The sequence below is a fragment of the Lycium barbarum genome, chromosome 8 (genome assembly GCF_019175385.1).
Source record: "Lycium barbarum isolate Lr01 chromosome 8, ASM1917538v2, whole genome shotgun sequence".
In the NCBI taxonomy this organism is placed as follows: Eukaryota; Viridiplantae; Streptophyta; class Magnoliopsida; order Solanales; family Solanaceae; genus Lycium; species Lycium barbarum.
The window spans coordinates 111630929-111648553 of NC_083344.1; the positions used below are offsets into that span (position 1 = coordinate 111630929).

The window sequence follows — 17625 nt, forward strand, 5'->3', positions numbered from 1 at the left end:
GGTTAAACCAAATCTATAATAATAATAATAATAAAAAAAAAAAAAAAAGAAAGAAAGAAAGAATGAAAAGGGGATGGAAGTTGGAGGCCATTCGTTGATTTTTTTGTTTAACCATACGTTATCTGGAATTACTGATCCACTAATCCAAATTCGTGTAGCGTAGAACTCATTTTATAAGGAGTGTACTATGAAATTTTTAATTATCAAGACTCAAATCGAGACCTTTTGCTTTAAGGTAGAATGATCCATTCATTTCATTATCACTTAGCACTAAAATGCATGTCACTATTAGGTAGTGATACATATAGTGGATTTCTGACTCAACTCAATGGAGCATTCAAGCTCTCTGATTGAGTCCTTAAAAGAGAAGGCAAGGCTAAGCTAGGTCCACGTATTAAAATTAATAGTATTCATATTTAAATATCAATTGAAGTAAGTAATATTCTCTCCGTTTTAATTTATGTGAATTCATTTGACTGGACACGACATTTAAGAAAGAGTGAAGACTTTTGAAATTTGTGATTCAAAATAAGTCTTGAATATTTGTGTGGTTGTAAATCATTTCATAAAGTGAATTTGTTTCCAAATTAAAAAAGAGATCATTCATTTTAACACAGACTAAAAAAGAAATAAGTTCACATAAATTGAAACAGATGGAGTATATAAAATGAGATAATCACAATAACCACTTCCGTCATACCAAACATAAAAAAACGACTTTTATGCAAAACATTTTCTTGAAATATAAGCACACGTAAGTAATCAATCTAAATCCTGTTTGGATTGACTTATTTTAGGTGCTTTTAAAGTTAAAATTGTTTTTAAGCATTTTTATAGTATTTGGGTAAATTAAAAAGTGCTTTTAAGTAAAAATAACAAAAATAAACCAAAAGTCATAAATTAAGACCCGTTTGACCATGAAAATTTTTCATTTTTTTTCTGAAAATTTATTTCACTTTATTTAAAAATCAACGGTTGGTCATAAAAATTCCAAGATTTGAAAAACACCTAAAACCTTATTTTCACCTTTTTTTCCCCCCACTTTTAATACATTCAAACAACCAAATATTATTTGCAAAAAGTATAACCAAACACAACTCTATCTTCAACTCCAACTTCATAATTTCAAATAAAGTAAAAAATATTTGATTTTCATAGCCAAACGCCTACTTAGAATTCCTAACTCACGACAAGCCCATCCAAACATGCTCCTATTAAACAAAAAAAGAAATTTATTGGGTAAACCAAATATTTATATTTATAATAATAAATAATAATAAGAAAGAAAGAAAGAAAGAATGAATGAAAAGGGAATGGAAGTTGGAAAGTAAAAATAAATTGTCTTTACCGGTGGGACAAGGGGGAGATACAGAGCACCGACGAGTTAAGAAAGAAAGAAAACCCCAAACACAATACATAATAAAAGCCATTATTATTATTATTATTATTATTTTTTTTTTCTCTCTCTCTCTCCCCTCGTTCCGGCCAATCTCCATCAACATTTGTCCTAAACAAGAAAAAAAATAAAAAAATTCAATCTTTATAATTTGCTTTCCTACAAAAACAGGTTATTTTTTTTTTTTGCTTTTGTTTTTGAATTAAGCTGATCGCAATACCTAGATCTGTCTTTTCTATTCTTATATTGCTTAATTAGATCTGTCATCTTCACTATTGGATTGCATTGTTGGGGGGTAATTACGCTTTATCTAAGGCATTTGGTTCCTTTTTTTTCAATTCTGTTACTTTTTGAGATCTAGTTTGATCACTGTTTATTCTATTTTTTCTTCATTTCTTATGTTTGTGCCTTATTTGGCTTTTGGGTTTTCAATATTTGGTGGATCAGATGATAAATGCATCAGCTTTCGTATAAATCTGCTCCTTTTTTCTCTGCCACTTTCAGAATTTTGATCGTTTGAAGTTAAATTACAGGGAAAAAAAACATCTTTTTATTGGTGGGGTTCTTTGGAATCTGCAATCTTGAAGTTAAATTACAGCAAAAAAAAAAATCATCTTTTTTTTTGGGGGGGGGGGGGGGTTTCTTTGAAAGCTGCAGTATCACAAGTTAAATTACAGGAAAAAATCATCTCTTTTTGGTGGGGTTTTTTGGAATCTGCAATATCACAAGGCTTTTTGAGGATTAAGCAAGAAATTCCATCAAGTATTGGCACAAGAATTTGAGCACAGCTATTCTGGTTATAGATTGTTTGAGCATTTCAATAGCAAATCAAGATAAATAATGATTTGTGGCCTTTCCGATGTTCGTAGTCCACATGTTTGATGAAGGAATAAAAGGCAAGCTCAAGATTTTCAACTAGCAGGGGGTTAATCTGTGGATAATTTAGGGATCTGAGATAATCTTGGGGTTTTAAGTTTGATATTTTCGTAATGCGATTTCATTGGAGGGGTATTTATGACTTCCGGCAAGCCATTGCTGTCATCGTCTGAGCCTTCTTCAGCACCAAGCCCTAATCATCATAATAACTCGTCATTAGGGATCTGCTCGTTGGGATGTCTCCCCCAGAATGCATCAGGTTCCGGTGATTTGGATGAGTTACCAGGGACCAATTTACGTGACTTGAAAGAGGAGGTGGAGGAAGGTAATCAATCACTAGAAGATACAAATCGGACAGTTGAGCTACAGTCATTTTCATCAAATAACCCTTCACGGGAGAGGAAACGCTATGTATCATGGGGTGGTACCGAAGACCAACCACACGAGCAAACTACCTTTGAAATATCCAGTGATTCTTCTAGGGTGGCTTCATCTAGAGCAGCGTCCACCCGGACGTCATCCCAGAGACATTTTGATGAGTCCAGGTCTTCATCCCGTGGCCAGGATAAGCTAAACAAATCCCGGAGACGTCTTCAGAAAAGTATGCAGCTTGATAATGACTTGTTACATGGAAGTAACGCGAGGTTGATCCATGTCAATGATCCAAGAAAGACCAACGATCAGTTTGCGTTCACTGGAAATGAGATCCGAACTAGCAGATATACAATAATAAATTTCTTGCCTAAAAATCTCTTCATTCAGTTCCACCGGGTTGCTTATTTATATTTTTTAGCAATTGCTGCTCTGAATCAGCTTCCACCTCTTGCAGTTTTTGGGAGAACTGTATCTCTCTTTCCTCTTCTTTTCGTGCTTTCTGTGACAGCTATAAAAGATGGTTATGAGGATTGGCGAAGACACAGATCAGATAGAAATGAGAATAACCGGGAGGCTCTAGTACTTCAATTTGGCGAGTTTCAGTTAAAAAGATGGAAGAATATTAGGGTTGGTGAGGTTGTGAAGATCCTCGCTGATGAGACAATTCCTTGTGATATGGTGTTGTTAAGAACAAGTGATCCTAGTGGGATTGCTTATATCCAGACAATGAATCTAGATGGTGAATCAAATTTGAAGACAAGGTATGCTAGGCAAGAAACAACTTCATTAGCGAATGAAGTGGAGACACTTTCGGGAGTTATCAGATGTGAACAGCCTAACAGGAATATCTATGAGTTCACAGCCAACATGGAGTTGAACGGGCATAAGTTTCCACTCAGCCAGTCAAATATTATCTTACGTGGTTGCCAGCTGAAGAACACAGAATGGGCATTAGGAGTGGCAGTTTATGCTGGGCAAGAGACCAAGGCTATGCTAAACAGTGCGGCATCTCCCTCTAAAAGAAGCAGGTTGGAAACCTACATGAATCGGGAAACACTGTGGTTGTCTGTTTTTCTTTTTGTCATGTGCTTGGTAGTAGCAATCGGGATGTGTCTATGGTTGAAGGAACACGAGAAGCAGCTTGATACCCTGCCTTATTACCGGAAAATTTACTCTGAAAAAGGAACACATCCTGGTAAACGGTATAGATATTATGGGATTCCTATGGAAACATTTTTCTCCTTTTTGAGTTCCGTCATAGTTTTCCAGATAATGATACCCATATCTCTTTACATCACCATGGAGTTGGTTCGCTTGGGACAGTCGTATTTCATGATTGGAGACAGGCACATGTATGACGATAACAGTAATTCAAGGTTTCAGTGCAGATCCTTGAATATCAACGAGGATTTGGGTCAGATACGTTATATTTTCTCAGATAAAACAGGAACACTTACTGAAAATAAGATGGAATTTAAAAGAGCAAGTGTGTGGGGAAAGAATTATGGGAGCCTTTCTGCTGCAGGTGCATCATCAAACACAGATTTTGGAGGTATGGTTATCAACTTATCATACATATTGTACTTTCCGAACATAATTTAAATCTTTTAACCTGTATTACTATATCATTAGCATTATCAAACTATGTACAGTCAACTATGTAGAATACTAGAAGTGTTTTACCTATTATGCATTGTGAAAAGGAATCGAAGAAATGAATGCAACAAAAGAACTTATTATCAAAAAATGGAGGTTTTAAGAACTAAAAGAAAGGAATAGGAATCCAGAAAGCAGAGTCTCTTTTTTAGCGTCATTAATGTTAAGTCTTTGATTTCACCGGATCAGAAATGTCAAATGGCTAATGATTGATTCCTTGATGACGCTATCTTTTCTCAATTAAGAGTTTGTATGGACATATCTTGTTCAAGTTCAGCTGCTTATTATATTTCTTGATTGTGACCTCACATTATGGTGTGTACAAACTAGGTGCTCTTTACGAAATAACAGATTTGTAACTTAAGCCTCAAAAGCCCCAATCTGCTAATAGTAGTATCTGTACCTGTTGCAGTTAGTTTGAGCCTTGCTTGATGCAGTTCCTTCCTTTCCTTATATTTGAGTTCATTAGATATTGTGGAATGAGCTTATTTTCAACTGCAATTGTACAAGCTATACAAATCTTGTATGCTTTTAGCTTGTGTATGTGTCGTACAAGTCCTGGACCCAAAGGCTCCAATTAGTTGACTACTTGACTTGTCTACCTAGAGATGATATTGTGCATTGTGATATGTTTAAAATAAAAAATCCAATTTGCTTGACAATAAGTTCTCATTTTGCACCCGAAAATAAAAATAAAAATGAAACAACTGATTGAAAAGAAGAGAAAAATTGATATGTATATTTCTTATACCCAAGGGTGTGACTTAGGGGTCAATAAAGTGGGAGGAGAACCATGAGGTCTCAGGTTCAATCCCAGTGGAGGCAGAAAAACACTTCTGATATCTTTCCATCCGCCTAAGCCTTGGTGGGTAGAGTTACCCGGTACCCGTGCTGGTGGGAGGTAGCAGGTACCAGGTGGATTATGGAAAAGTCGAGGTGCGCACAAGATGGCCCACACCACATGCATAAAAGAGCAATATTTCTTACGTTCATAACATTCTTGTGAAGCAATCTTCTAATTCTTTATTCTGATAATCCAAAGGAGACGTAATGGTTTTGTTCGATGAGCTACCTTTTTCTTGCTCCCAATCTTTTGTGAACACAGACCCTATACAGTAACATAATCTATTGTTCTTGTCAGCATCCGATGAAATAAATGAGTAGCAATGATGAAGGTTGAGTTCCAATTAATGTGGCTACATAAGGTAATGACGAAAGTTAAGTGAGTAGCAACAATGTCGCTTTGAGCCCTTGATAACCAATAAACACACATTTGGGAGCTCAATTGGCTAATATGAACAAAACACGTGCTCCTAAAAGTACGAGGAGGTAAAGAATATAACGGTATGTGGAAATAAGACAAAGTGTGAGACTTGATTCCAGACAACAGATGAATGCATATGGTTAACCAAACAAAAGAATGGGCAGACTGAACCATGATAAGAATGCTGAGATTATATGCCATAAAATTTAAGAGTGAGAGGTCTAATAATAATATCATGAGATTTCGTAAGCCGCTGAAATTTAGAAGATAACTATTTTTGTGTGTGGAGTGGACAATATTGGGAACAAATGAAGGACATGCTATACAACTAAGCTTTTAGAAAGAAAGAAGAGCTGCAAAGCATGGATGTTGCCGGTTAGCTCTCATATGGGTTATAGGGAAGGAGAGGGATAATAGAGCTCTTGAAGAGATGGAAAATAACTTAGTACATTTGAGGAATAACTCTTGTTTTTGGTTAGTTCTGGTGCGCACCCATGAGGCCCTGTTTGCTTAGATGATTGGATGTCTTTTGAGAGAATGATGTTTTGTTTGTGAGGTTCTCTACTTTTTGGCTTACGTGAATTTGTCCCAAATCAATGAAATTATTACGTTATCAAAAAATGAAATACTTTTGTGCATTGACGATCGCGAATGAAAATCCCAAATTGATTTTATATTTTAGTATAAAATGTTTGGAGGATGAAGAACAACTCAGAACAATCTTTCATTAAGAAAACCCAAATTCGATGCAACTGACTTTCTTGAATAGTCATCAATGAAGATAAGAAAGTAGCGAGAATGAAACGGAACTGAGTGTCCCAAAACATTTGAAGGAGTAAAGAGAAGGAGATTCTGCCCAATTATCTGAACCACAAAGAAAATAAAGCAAGTATGTGTGCCCAATTGACGCAAATCACGTTCTAAGGTAACAAGTGAGACAAATTAGGTACCTTTTTTTGTAGTTTAAATTTAGATAAAACTATGATGAGCTGAAGTTTTTGGAATAAGAAACCTAACAATAGAGCGCTGGAATTCTATGGAAAATATGGAACAATATATGGATTTCCTAGAGGAGTTAGGGGGTCTGTAGCTGCTCTGTTATGGCAGCGGTTGTATAATTTTGTACCATCTTGGTACTTTTTAGTAAACTTTACCTTATCAGAAAAAATATGTGTTCAGATAAAGTATTAAATTTTATTTGTTACTATATGTATTTAGTTTTTTTTTTTTTTTTTTTTTTTTTTTTTTAATTGAGTAGGTTCTTATCACTTATTTCTTTTTGGTGCACCCATGAGGTTCTGTGTTAAATAGAAGATTGGATGTCTTTCGCCGGAAACCATATATCTTTTTGTAGGTTTTCTACTTTTTTGGTATGCCTCTTGTATACAGGCGATCTTTTGCCCATGATTTAATGGAATTTATGTACTTAATAAAAAAGCTTATTTAGTTAATTATTGCTACTATTCGATTCAATGATATGCCTTATCGAATGGGTAATTGTGCGGGTGCATATCTTTGCAGATTAAATGATATTGAAGTGCAAACTGCATTACGTTATGTGGTGTTTCCTTTTGTGATTTCTCTTTTCGCTAGCTATGCTTGTGCTGCAGACCGGAAATTACTCTTGTAATCTTTTGCGCAGAACCAACAGCTGCCCCTTCAAGGGGAAGAAAATTGAGGCTTAACTCAGAAATTCCAACTGATTCTGAACTCATGGAATTGTTACATATTGAGCTAGCTGGAGAAGAGAGGATTGCTGCACACGAGTTCTTTATGACATTGGCAGCATGTAATACCGTGATTCCTATTGTTACCCATAGTTCATCTTCATGTGCTGCACTGGATGAAGTGCATGACACCGTTGGCACCATTGAGTATCAAGGTGAATCTCCTGACGAACAAGCACTAGTTGCTGCTGCTTCTGCGTATGGATATACACTTTGTGAACGGACATCTGGTCATATTGTGATTGATGTCAATGGTGAGAAACTAAGGTAGTTGCTCTCACTCAAAGTCTCTAATATGGTGGTAGTTGCACATTGATGCTTTTTAGAACTTCTCAACTAAATAATGTGGATTAGTCTAGTAAGTGTGATGTACTCTATCTAAAACATTGGAATGTTTACAAAGCATAATTTGTTTTCTCTCCTTAAATTTCACTTTGTTTGTTTTATTTTGTTGTAAATAAACCTTTTTCATGCAATAGTCTGTTCTCCATCCTTCAGAATTGTGGACTGATTTATTGGCTGCTGCAGATTGGATGTCTTGGGACTGCATGAGTTTGACAGTGTGCGCAAAAGAATGTCTGTGGTAATCAGATTCCCAAGCGGTGCTGTAAAAGTTTTGGTCAAAGGGGCTGATACTACAATGTTTAGCATTTTAAGGAAAGACCACAAAAGCCACGACGACATACAAAATGCCACTCGTAGCCATTTGAATGAGTACTCGTCTGAAGGTTTGCGGACCCTGGTTGTTGCTGCAAGGGATCTTACGGGAGAAGAACTGGAGGAGTGGCAAATCATGTATGAGAATGCTAGCACATCTTTGACTGATAGATCAGCAAAGTTGCGCCAAACAGCATCTCTTATAGAATGCAACTTGACTCTACTAGGGGCCAGCGCAATTGAGGACAAACTACAAGAGGGCGTACCAGAAGCTATTGAGTCTCTGCGCCAAGCAGGAATGAAGGTTTGGGTTCTTACTGGAGATAAGCAAGAAACAGCAATTTCAATTGGTATGTCTTGCAAACTCTTGACCTCAGACATGCAGCGGATCATCATTAATGGCACTTCAGAAAATGAATGCAAGAGGTTATTGTTTGATGCTAAGGTCAAATTTAGGGTAAACCCTGCAAGTTGTAATCAAATATCTACATGCCAGAGTGATGCAGAAAATGGTTATCACGGAGTTCCTGCTAGTATGAAGTCAAGTAATTTGCCAGAGCCGCATGCAAGAGAGGAAGGAGTTTCTGATGGACCTTTGGCACTCATAATTGATGGGAATAGTCTGGTATACATCCTAGAGAAAGATCTCGAGACCGACGTATGAACCTTATCTCCCTTCTGAAGCTTTATTGTGATAATATGCATTTTGAGGGTATATATTGCCTCTGCTTTTTCTATGTAGCTTGAGTCCTAATTGTGTGATTGCAAACCTTCCACAGCTATTCGACCTTGCAACCTCATGTAGGGTCGTGATTTGCTGTCGTGTTGCTCCCTTGCAGAAGGCTGGAATTGTTGACCTAATAAAGAGCCGCACCGATGATATGACACTAGCCATAGGTGATGGTGAGTTAGCTAGATTCGGTGCCTTGTCTGTATAAGGGAAATCTTATGTCAGAATCTTGGTTGGTTGTTGGAAGAATGCAATTCTATGATTTGTGCATAAAGTTTTGAGGTCATTTTTTAAGTTTTTTTCATATGCATTGCATTACTGTTTTTTGAGATGCATTTCATGGGATGATTTTCTGTGTTTGAATGCATCTAATTTTATAAACTTCCCAGGGGCTAATGACGTTTCAATGATCCAAATGGCGGATGTTGGTGTTGGAATATGTGGTCAAGAAGGGCGGCAAGCAGTGATGGCATCAGATTTTGCTATGGGACAGTTTCGGTTTCTGAAAAGATTGCTCCTTGTTCATGGACATTGGAATTACCAGCGAGTTGGTTATTTGGTTCTTTACAACTTTTACAGAAATGCTGTTTTTGTTTTCATGCTTTTCTGGTATTCTTCTTATTCCTTCTGACCTGCATTCTTTTGTATGATATTGGGCAACAACATGAATCCCTTCCCTCTGAAAAGAAAATGAAAAGAAAAGAGGAAAATATACATTAAAATAACTATTGTTCAAAAAGATAAATAATTTTATTGATGTGGGAAACTCATGTATACAAGCATTATACCAAAAACTAGAGAACCTACATAATACATTAAGATAACTCTTAAACAAGTCGTGGACTTGTGAGTTAGGTGCACGCCACGGGTTCGAGACCTGACACATCCGAACTTGCCGCTGACAAAAGTCTGGTAAATGGAAATGGGTAGAGGGCGCTCCAATTATCCACCGAGCTCGAACCGTACGACATTAGCCCTCAGAGATTTCTCGTTATTCAAAAAAAAAAAAAGGCGAAGGAAACGAACTCTTAAACAAGTTGAATATGTACATTTTGCTTGAGGAAGAGCTTATGACTGATATTTTCTTTTCTTTTTTATGCAAACGCATCACGTGCCTGTCTGAAATAGTTTTCATTTGTCTAATGCCCATTTGTATATTTTCTTTGTGAATTAACCTTATAATCTCTTTATTGGCTTTGTCTCTTGAGCATTTAAGATGTCAAAAGACTCCGATAGGTTCTGCTATAAGTCAATATTGTCCCTAGGGTAGATGATCAGTGGGTTAGAGAAGAGGAACAACGGGCAGTTTCCAATAATCAAGGATGTATAGATTCTGAAGTCTGCTGGGTTTGGAAGAGCTGTTGCTTTACATGTGTGTTTTAGCATCCAATATAATGGGACTTTTGAGCAGAGATACTGAACAAAAGGAATGTTTAAGGATGTTTTACTTTGGGTCAATTTCTGCCGTGTGACCAGAGGTCACTGGTGCGAGTTGTGGAAACAGCCTCTTGTAGAAATGCTGGGTAAGGCTGTGTACAATAGATCCTTGTGGTCCGGCCCTTCCCCAGACCCGCGCATGGCGGGAGCTTTTGTGCACTGGGCTGCCCTATTTAATGATTCATGGTTGAAAGTTGTCTCTGTTTAGTAAGGATTTTGAGTTCTGCTGGATGAGAGTGGCTAATCATTGTGTTGACTATGGATTGCTTCCTCATTCGTGACTGAAACGTTTTCGGTGATGTGGTGCTCTTTATTCTAGCATTTGATTTCTCTTTGGGGTTGAGTTTAGTTATGGTGTCTTTGTCGAGATCTATGATAGTTTTAGTGTTCTCTATGGAATCCATCTTCTACCTTGAAAAGGTTCAGGAACATTGACAATGCATTGGCAAGCTAAAGCCACGTTCTTCTACTAATAATGGTTAATTCTAACTGATACTTTCATTCTGAAAAAAAAAAAAAAAAAACTCAACCGACGCTTGTACAGAAAATTGAAATGCTGAAATCCAAAGAGTACCTGTGGGTTGAAGATGTCTGTTGATATTGTCAACGCTATGTTCTACGTATCAAAACATATGGAAATTAGTGATGGTACCAGTTGTGGAGCTGCAAATTATTCATATTCTGGTGCGGATTTGTGGATGTTAGTGGCAAGTGGCAATATTACTGATAGCATACTTTGGGGCTGCTCGGGAAAAAACCTTAAAGGTAAAAATGTGTGGCAGCCAGTAATTGACAAGTTGAAGAAAGGGTCAAGCTAATGGAAGAGGCAATATCTGAGGGGGGAAATTCATAGCTTAAAACTTGCAATTTCTACTTTACCCGCGTATTACAACATTTCCCTATTTCGCATGTAGAGGACCTTGTTTGATAGGAAATGATGAGGCTTGCTTATGTAAAGCAGAGGAGGGGGAGGAAAGTATCATTTGAGTAGGTCGAAAGAATATTTTAGTTCCTGTAAATTAGAGGAACTCGGGATAAGAAGATTATCGATGTTCAGTATAGCATCGTGGAGCAGCATTTGCATCATATCTTTTGTTCCTTGCATTTCTTTCAAAACTGTTCTGAAAAAACAACTTTCTTGAGCCGAGGGTCTATCGGAGACAACCTCTCTACCCCACAAAGGTAGGGGTAAGGTCCGCGTACACTCCACCCTCCCCAGACCCCACTTGTGGGACTATACTTGGTATTGTGTTGTAGTATAGCACTGTGGAAAGCAGTTAAGGAGTTAGTGCAGGCAGATTTTCTTGATGCTTAAAACGGATGGCCTGAATGACCGTACAATACGACATTGATGCCAAGGGATCCAAGAAAAGAAGCTTTTCTCTGACAATAGTGTCATGTGACCTAGAATGAAGGAAAATTTTAAGCTGAGTTTGCAGTTTATGTAAAAGGAGAGTAGAAAGCATATTGGTTATTTGCTTCTTTATTGTCACTCTTCTCAAAAACATCGGGTCTAATCTCCAGATGGTTGATGTGAGTTTTGGGTTTGGGGCGTTTGGCGGGGGGTTGCGCTTGTTCTTTAGCATCATTGATAAATTTTACCAAGGAAAGGAACTCCGCAAACTGGGATAGAGAGAGTGAGTTCTTCCCTTTGTAAGCTGTGCCTTCGACATGCTTTTGCTATGCTGAGGACACATTCTTACTATTTGTCTTCTACATGCTGAATACTTGAGTTTTATTTATCAAATCTACAATGTTTGTCATGCATTATTGGCCCCTCTTCTTGTAGTTGTCAAACTCTCGCGTTTGATGATCCAACACTAAAATTATAATGAGTTTGTGATCTGACCATATTCCTATACTTGGTAATTTTTAGGTACATACTGTATGCAGCGTTTTCTACAACATCTGCGTTGACAGATTGGAGTAGTGTGTTTTATTCTCTCATCTATACTTCCATACCTACTTTAGTTGTTGGTATCCTGGACAAGGACTTAAGTTATAAGACGCTACTGGAGTATCCAAAACTCTATGCTGCTGGCTATAGACATGAGAGTTACAACATGAAGCTCTTCTGGATCACAATGCTTGATACAGTGTGGCAGAGTCTTGTACTCTTTTATGTACCGGTGTACATCTATGATCAGAGCGATATTGACATATGGAGTATGGGTAGCTTATGGACAATCGCTGTTGCAATCCTTGTAAACATGCACTTGGCAATGGACGTGCAGCGGTGGTTAATATTTACTCATATGGCAATATGGGGGTCAATTATTATCACATATGGCTGCTTGGTGGTGCTGGACTTAATACCTGTCTTCCCCAATTATAAGTTAGTATTTCCTTGTGAAGTCCAATAATATTGGTTCTAAGCATTTTTAAAGTTATTGAGGTCTATGGCATGGTACTAACTTAATTCTTTTGTCTTCTTGCAGTACAATCTTTCAATTGGCAAAGTCGCCTACTTACTGGCTGTCAATTTTGCTTATTATAGTTTTGGCTTTGCTTCCTCGCTTTATTGTCAAAGTTATAAACCAAAGTTTCCGTCCTTCAGACATCCAGATTGCTAGAGAAGCAGAGATCACGAGGAAAAGCCACAGCTATTTTATGTCTAAGACAGATCATGATACAAGCTAGTGTCTCATGTTTATGTTGTCAATCACCCTATTTGGTGTAGCTTCCTTGAGTTTCCCTATACTTGGCTTCCTGTGGCGTGCAGGATTAGAAGTAGGTAGGTAAGTCACTTTACTCCTGTACAATGTTAATTTTTTTTGTCTTTCCATCTTTCTGTATCATGCCTATGATGTAAGTTTTTTTTTTCTTGAGTTGGAAGTAAATAATAACTCTACCTTTAGGAATTTTTTCTCTAGTGTTTCATTAGCTTTCCGCATTCACTATCATCTGGTTATTATAGATCATTTTAGAGTTAAAATAACAGTTAAGAAAGAGGTTGGCAGCATCCTGTCACAAATTATTAAATTATGCTTTGGAGAAGTGCAGCTAAGTAATGCTAAAAATTACCAATGCCATCTTTCTGATTCCTGGCATTGACATGCTACCCTTTTTCAAATTATATCAAGTGAGTCAGTAGTGTAGGGATGGAAAATTTGTTATGATACGGATTTTACTTTTGCTCAGTTGGTGCTTGGGGAAGGGGGAGGCTAAGAAGAGCGAAGACTTGATAGAGCATGCAATCTGTGACATCAACTGTTGTGTCCCACATTAGTTTAGGCAATCCTCATCTCATAAGCTAGCTTGAGTTAGGCCCAGTTTCATCTTCTTAACATAGTATCGGATTGACACCCATCCAAATTGTTGGTTTATCCAGTGTTGACCCCTCATGTTATTGTTGTTCATGCTCTAGATGTCTAGTCCTGGGCGTGCCGGGAGAGGAAGGTGTTAAGTATCCCACATTGGCGGAGAGAACGGATTGTTGTCTCCTTATATGTTCATAGACAATCCTCATCTCATCAGCGAACTTGAGTTAAGGTCCAAGTTTCTTTTTCTTAACAACAACAATTGTACATCAAAAGAAAACCAAAATCCGTCATGTTGGTTGTGATATGTGCTTCATAATAGTTTCTGTATAATGCATGTGTTTTTTTTTTTTTTCTGGGTATGGTTCGTTGCATGTTTAGTTTTAGCTGTAGCTTGTGGGATGATCTGTGAGTTCTTTGATTGCTTCATAGTTCATACCTGGTAACTTACATTTGCTATGCAAAGCCATTTCTCCATGGAAGATATTAATTTTGAAGATATTAATTTCTCCATGCTTATGATATCTCATAAATGCTTCAGATGAACTACCCAACTCAATGTCAGCAGGTGAAATCGGTGACAGTGAAAACGAGATGGCGGAACCATGTAACGAAAGATGGGGAAGCGAGGGTTAACTCAGCTAAGTTCGTCGAGAATTGAAGAACAGCATAAGACACGCATCTGGTTGAGGGGCGACGGGACTAATAAAGGTTTTGAATGTTTTTTGTTATTTGTTGTTGATAACTATTGGGCTGTTTTCCAAGAAGTAAAAATGATAGGCTGCTTGTTAGGTATTCAGCTTAATTCCAGCAATTCGTATAACGAAAGAGAAAAGAGGAGAGAAATGCAAGTGTATCATAGTTACCTGTAAAGATTGAGGTTTCTTATATGTAACAAATTAAAGGAAAAAGAACTTATCCACGGTTCATGAACATGTGTCTTTAAAAATCTGTCACCCCTCCTTTCATTTTAGCATGCTCAAAGTTCTATCTGATATAAAAAAGGTTTACATGTCGAGTGAAGGTGTAAGTTCTTATTTTAATAAGAGCAGCCGTTGGTTTGTTAGCTCTGAACAGGGGGCTAGTTTGAGTTGTTTCATAGTGTAGTTGATGTAGTAGTTAACCTGTACTGGAATGACAAGTTCTCCTCTTTCTTCTATTAAGACCCATGTCTTATTAGAGCAAAGCTGCCAGGCCATTATCAATAAAGTTTTTGAGCCGCTGAAAAACTGTCTGTACATGACCAGCTAAGGCTAAAGTTCCATTAAAGAGCGTTCTTACGTGGTAGAACCTCTTCAGGCAATTCCTTCGTTTTAAGTTATCTTGTGACATTTATTTCCATTGGATTGCATATGCGTGCCAACTAGTTTATAGACATGCACAATGGAACTGTTCAACAAAAAAACCTTTGTTTATATAAATGCATAAGAAATAAGAGAAGATAAACAATACCTCGGGGACGTGTTTCCTAGTGGAGGTCGAGGATCACAGTTGACAAACCCCACTATCATATACTATCATAAAACCCATAATTTAATGAACTAAACAAATTCCCTTATTAAATCTGAGGCGTGTACTTGCCAAATTCTTAAATTGTCCTTCCTAAGTCCTAACTACTCCTCAGTCAACCTTCCAACCCCCTCCCCCCCCCCCCCCCCCACCCCACAATCCAATTAAAAAAAGAAAAGAAAAGAAAAATTAACACTCAAACAGAATATAATTTTTTTTAATAATACAGCAGTGTGAATCTTGATGCCCTGTCCAAAACCTTTCTCACAGGTTAACGAAGTCGGCATTTGGCATTAATTAGCATATGTGTGAACACTGATCATGAGCAACTTAATTACTTCTCTCTCAATCCTGCTATCTTATTCAACCCTTTGCTTCACATAAAGAAGTCAGCGTTTGACATTAATTTGCATGTGTGAACACTGAGAATGAGAATAGACAATATTTTTAGACCACGTTATGTTGGTAGCGATGATCACTCCAAAATCTAAAGTGTGAACGTAACATGCTTCTCACTTCAAACGTAACTTATCCCGTCACATTAATGACATAACTTGCTCTCTACATATCGTCTTGATTTAAATATGATTATGAATTAGATCGTTCTTTAATGGGTTCTTTGGAGCTATCCCAAACATGCATTTGTATGTAAAACTCAGCACACAAGGCCACAATTTTTCACTAAGGGGATTCAAATTATAAAAACTCACAAGAAAACTATCAAGAGGATTCAATATTTACAATATTATATATACATAAAAATCTTTGACCTTATATATACAGTGTTTCTTTGGCGTACTTTGGCGTTAGGGGTTCGGATAAACCCCTAGCTCAGCCCTTGTACAAACACAAATAAATGATTAGATTGACAGGCAAACATTTTTCATGAAAAACATTTTCTTTCATACCAAACATACCCTTAGTGTTAGATTCTTTCGCTAGAGAAATCATACGAACAAAATTACACCTCACCTAGGGTATATGTTACGTTCACATTCAGGTAATTCATTATTTGTCTATTTTCTTTTTTCAGGTAAAAATGACATTAGTTAGATATGGCCCCTAAAAGTGTTATGGCTAAGACGTAAACAAATGAATGAAAGATCCACTTCTGAACGTTTTTCATTTCAATTAAACTGTGTACAACTAATTAATCTAGCTAATCAGTTCTTCAAGTTATCATAATTTCTTTTTGGATTTTGAGTTGTTTGTGATTGGTTCGTGTTTAGCAGATCAGAATATGCCCATCTTATTCATACTCCTATGGTTTATCTATAGGTTAACAGCAACGTAACTACCATTTAATAAAATTTCTTGTAGGGTGGCACATGGAATATCGAAATTAGGGTGACAACATATTACAAACGTCACTGACACTGACCTTAACATCAGAAATGCTACTGTTAATTTATTTCACTGCTTTAAAGAAGCCAATAATGTGGCTGACTACTTCGCAAGACGGCAACAGTTGGTGGAAATGAAACCTTATTTTCCTCTCATCAATAACAGGTCAAATATTTAATTCAACTAAATAAATAACAATTCTCTTCTATTGAAGAGAAGAAATGAAAAATGTAATTTTATTCACTACTAGAAAAACTCAAATAACATGAGGGTTTTCTTGGGAATTTTAAAGCAAAAGTAACTTATATGGGATTTTAATTCTGCATGTAATTACCTACGGATCTTTTCACAAGAAATTTGGCAAAAATTGTGAAATAAAGGCAATACTGTAAAAGATGGCATTTAATTCCTAGAAGACCATCTCACTGCTGGTCCGTGTGAGCTGAAGTACTATAATGTGAAATTGTTAGCTGCATACAGCCGATGTGGTACAGTCACATCTCCTTACTCCCCTGCAATAATATTTTTGTTGTTTGTTTTTGGCAATACCCTTCAATAAATTAATATGCATACTTAATATAAATTTAACATACTATTATTAGATTACGTCATACTTAATATATGTAAAATAAAGTATTCAATAATTAGAAGATACCTTTAACAAAATTACTTTTTCACTTAAAGTAGATCTCTTTATTGAAGGAGACAATTAAATTTCACGTTACTAATAGATATAAATGAATATTTTCTCTACTTAAAAGTTGTACTTAATTATGCAGTAATACAAATTTAGTAGCATAAATTAATTAAGCATGGATTCCAAAATTTACAATTGAATTTCTTCAAATATAACCAAGTAAATAAAATTACATTCGGTTCTAATGCACCACATCGTTCATACAATGGGTGCTTTCCGAGAAAAGAAAAAAAGAAGAAGCAAGAATAGAATTGTACAAATTAGATGTTTTAAATATGAAAATAATTGATAATGAGACATTTTATAACTATACCTTGATAACACATTAAATTTTTTATATTATAATTTCCTTAAATAAGAATTAATAGTATATAATAACTGGTAAAATAGTTTCGCCAACTCTAACCACATTTACAAGATTGAGTTAATTCAATAATATTAATCAAGAGGATGTTTCAAAATAAAATTAAATCACTTAATACTTAGTTCTCACTTATAATATTTAAGAATAAATATATTTTATGTAACAAATTATACTTAAAGTACATCATTTTTAATATACATGTATTATGTAAAATAAAGTAATATATAATTAGGATATACACTATTTAAATAATTATTTTTCACTTAAAATAAATCTTTCTATTGAGGGATACGATCAGTCTTTACGTTATTCATAAACATAAAAGAATATTTT

At 36.2% G+C, this 17625-nt stretch overlaps 1 protein-coding gene across 4 annotated transcripts; it reads left to right on the forward strand.

The window, feature by feature from the left end:
* Positions 1–1441: 1441 nt before the first annotated feature.
* LOC132606722 (phospholipid-transporting ATPase 1-like) lies at positions 1442–14311 on the forward strand. 4 transcript variants are annotated; one of them, XM_060320339.1, is made up of 9 exons: positions 1442–1567; positions 1930–4199; positions 7210–7561; positions 7823–8609; positions 8731–8854; positions 9071–9290; positions 11995–12453; positions 12557–12856; positions 13920–14311. In XM_060320339.1, the coding sequence occupies exons 2-8, from the start codon at positions 2411–2413 to the stop codon at positions 12756–12758; spliced, it is 3933 nt and encodes a 1310-aa protein (XP_060176322.1). In that variant the 5' UTR covers positions 1442–1567; positions 1930–2410; the 3' UTR covers positions 12759–12856; positions 13920–14311. The 4 variants fall into 4 exon arrangements, with proteins under 4 accessions (XP_060176322.1, XP_060176323.1, XP_060176321.1 ...); XM_060320340.1 differs by having other exon boundaries at positions 1463–4199; positions 13947–14311; XM_060320338.1 differs by having other exon boundaries at positions 1463–4199; positions 12557–12852.
* Positions 14312–17625: the final 3314 nt, after the last annotated feature.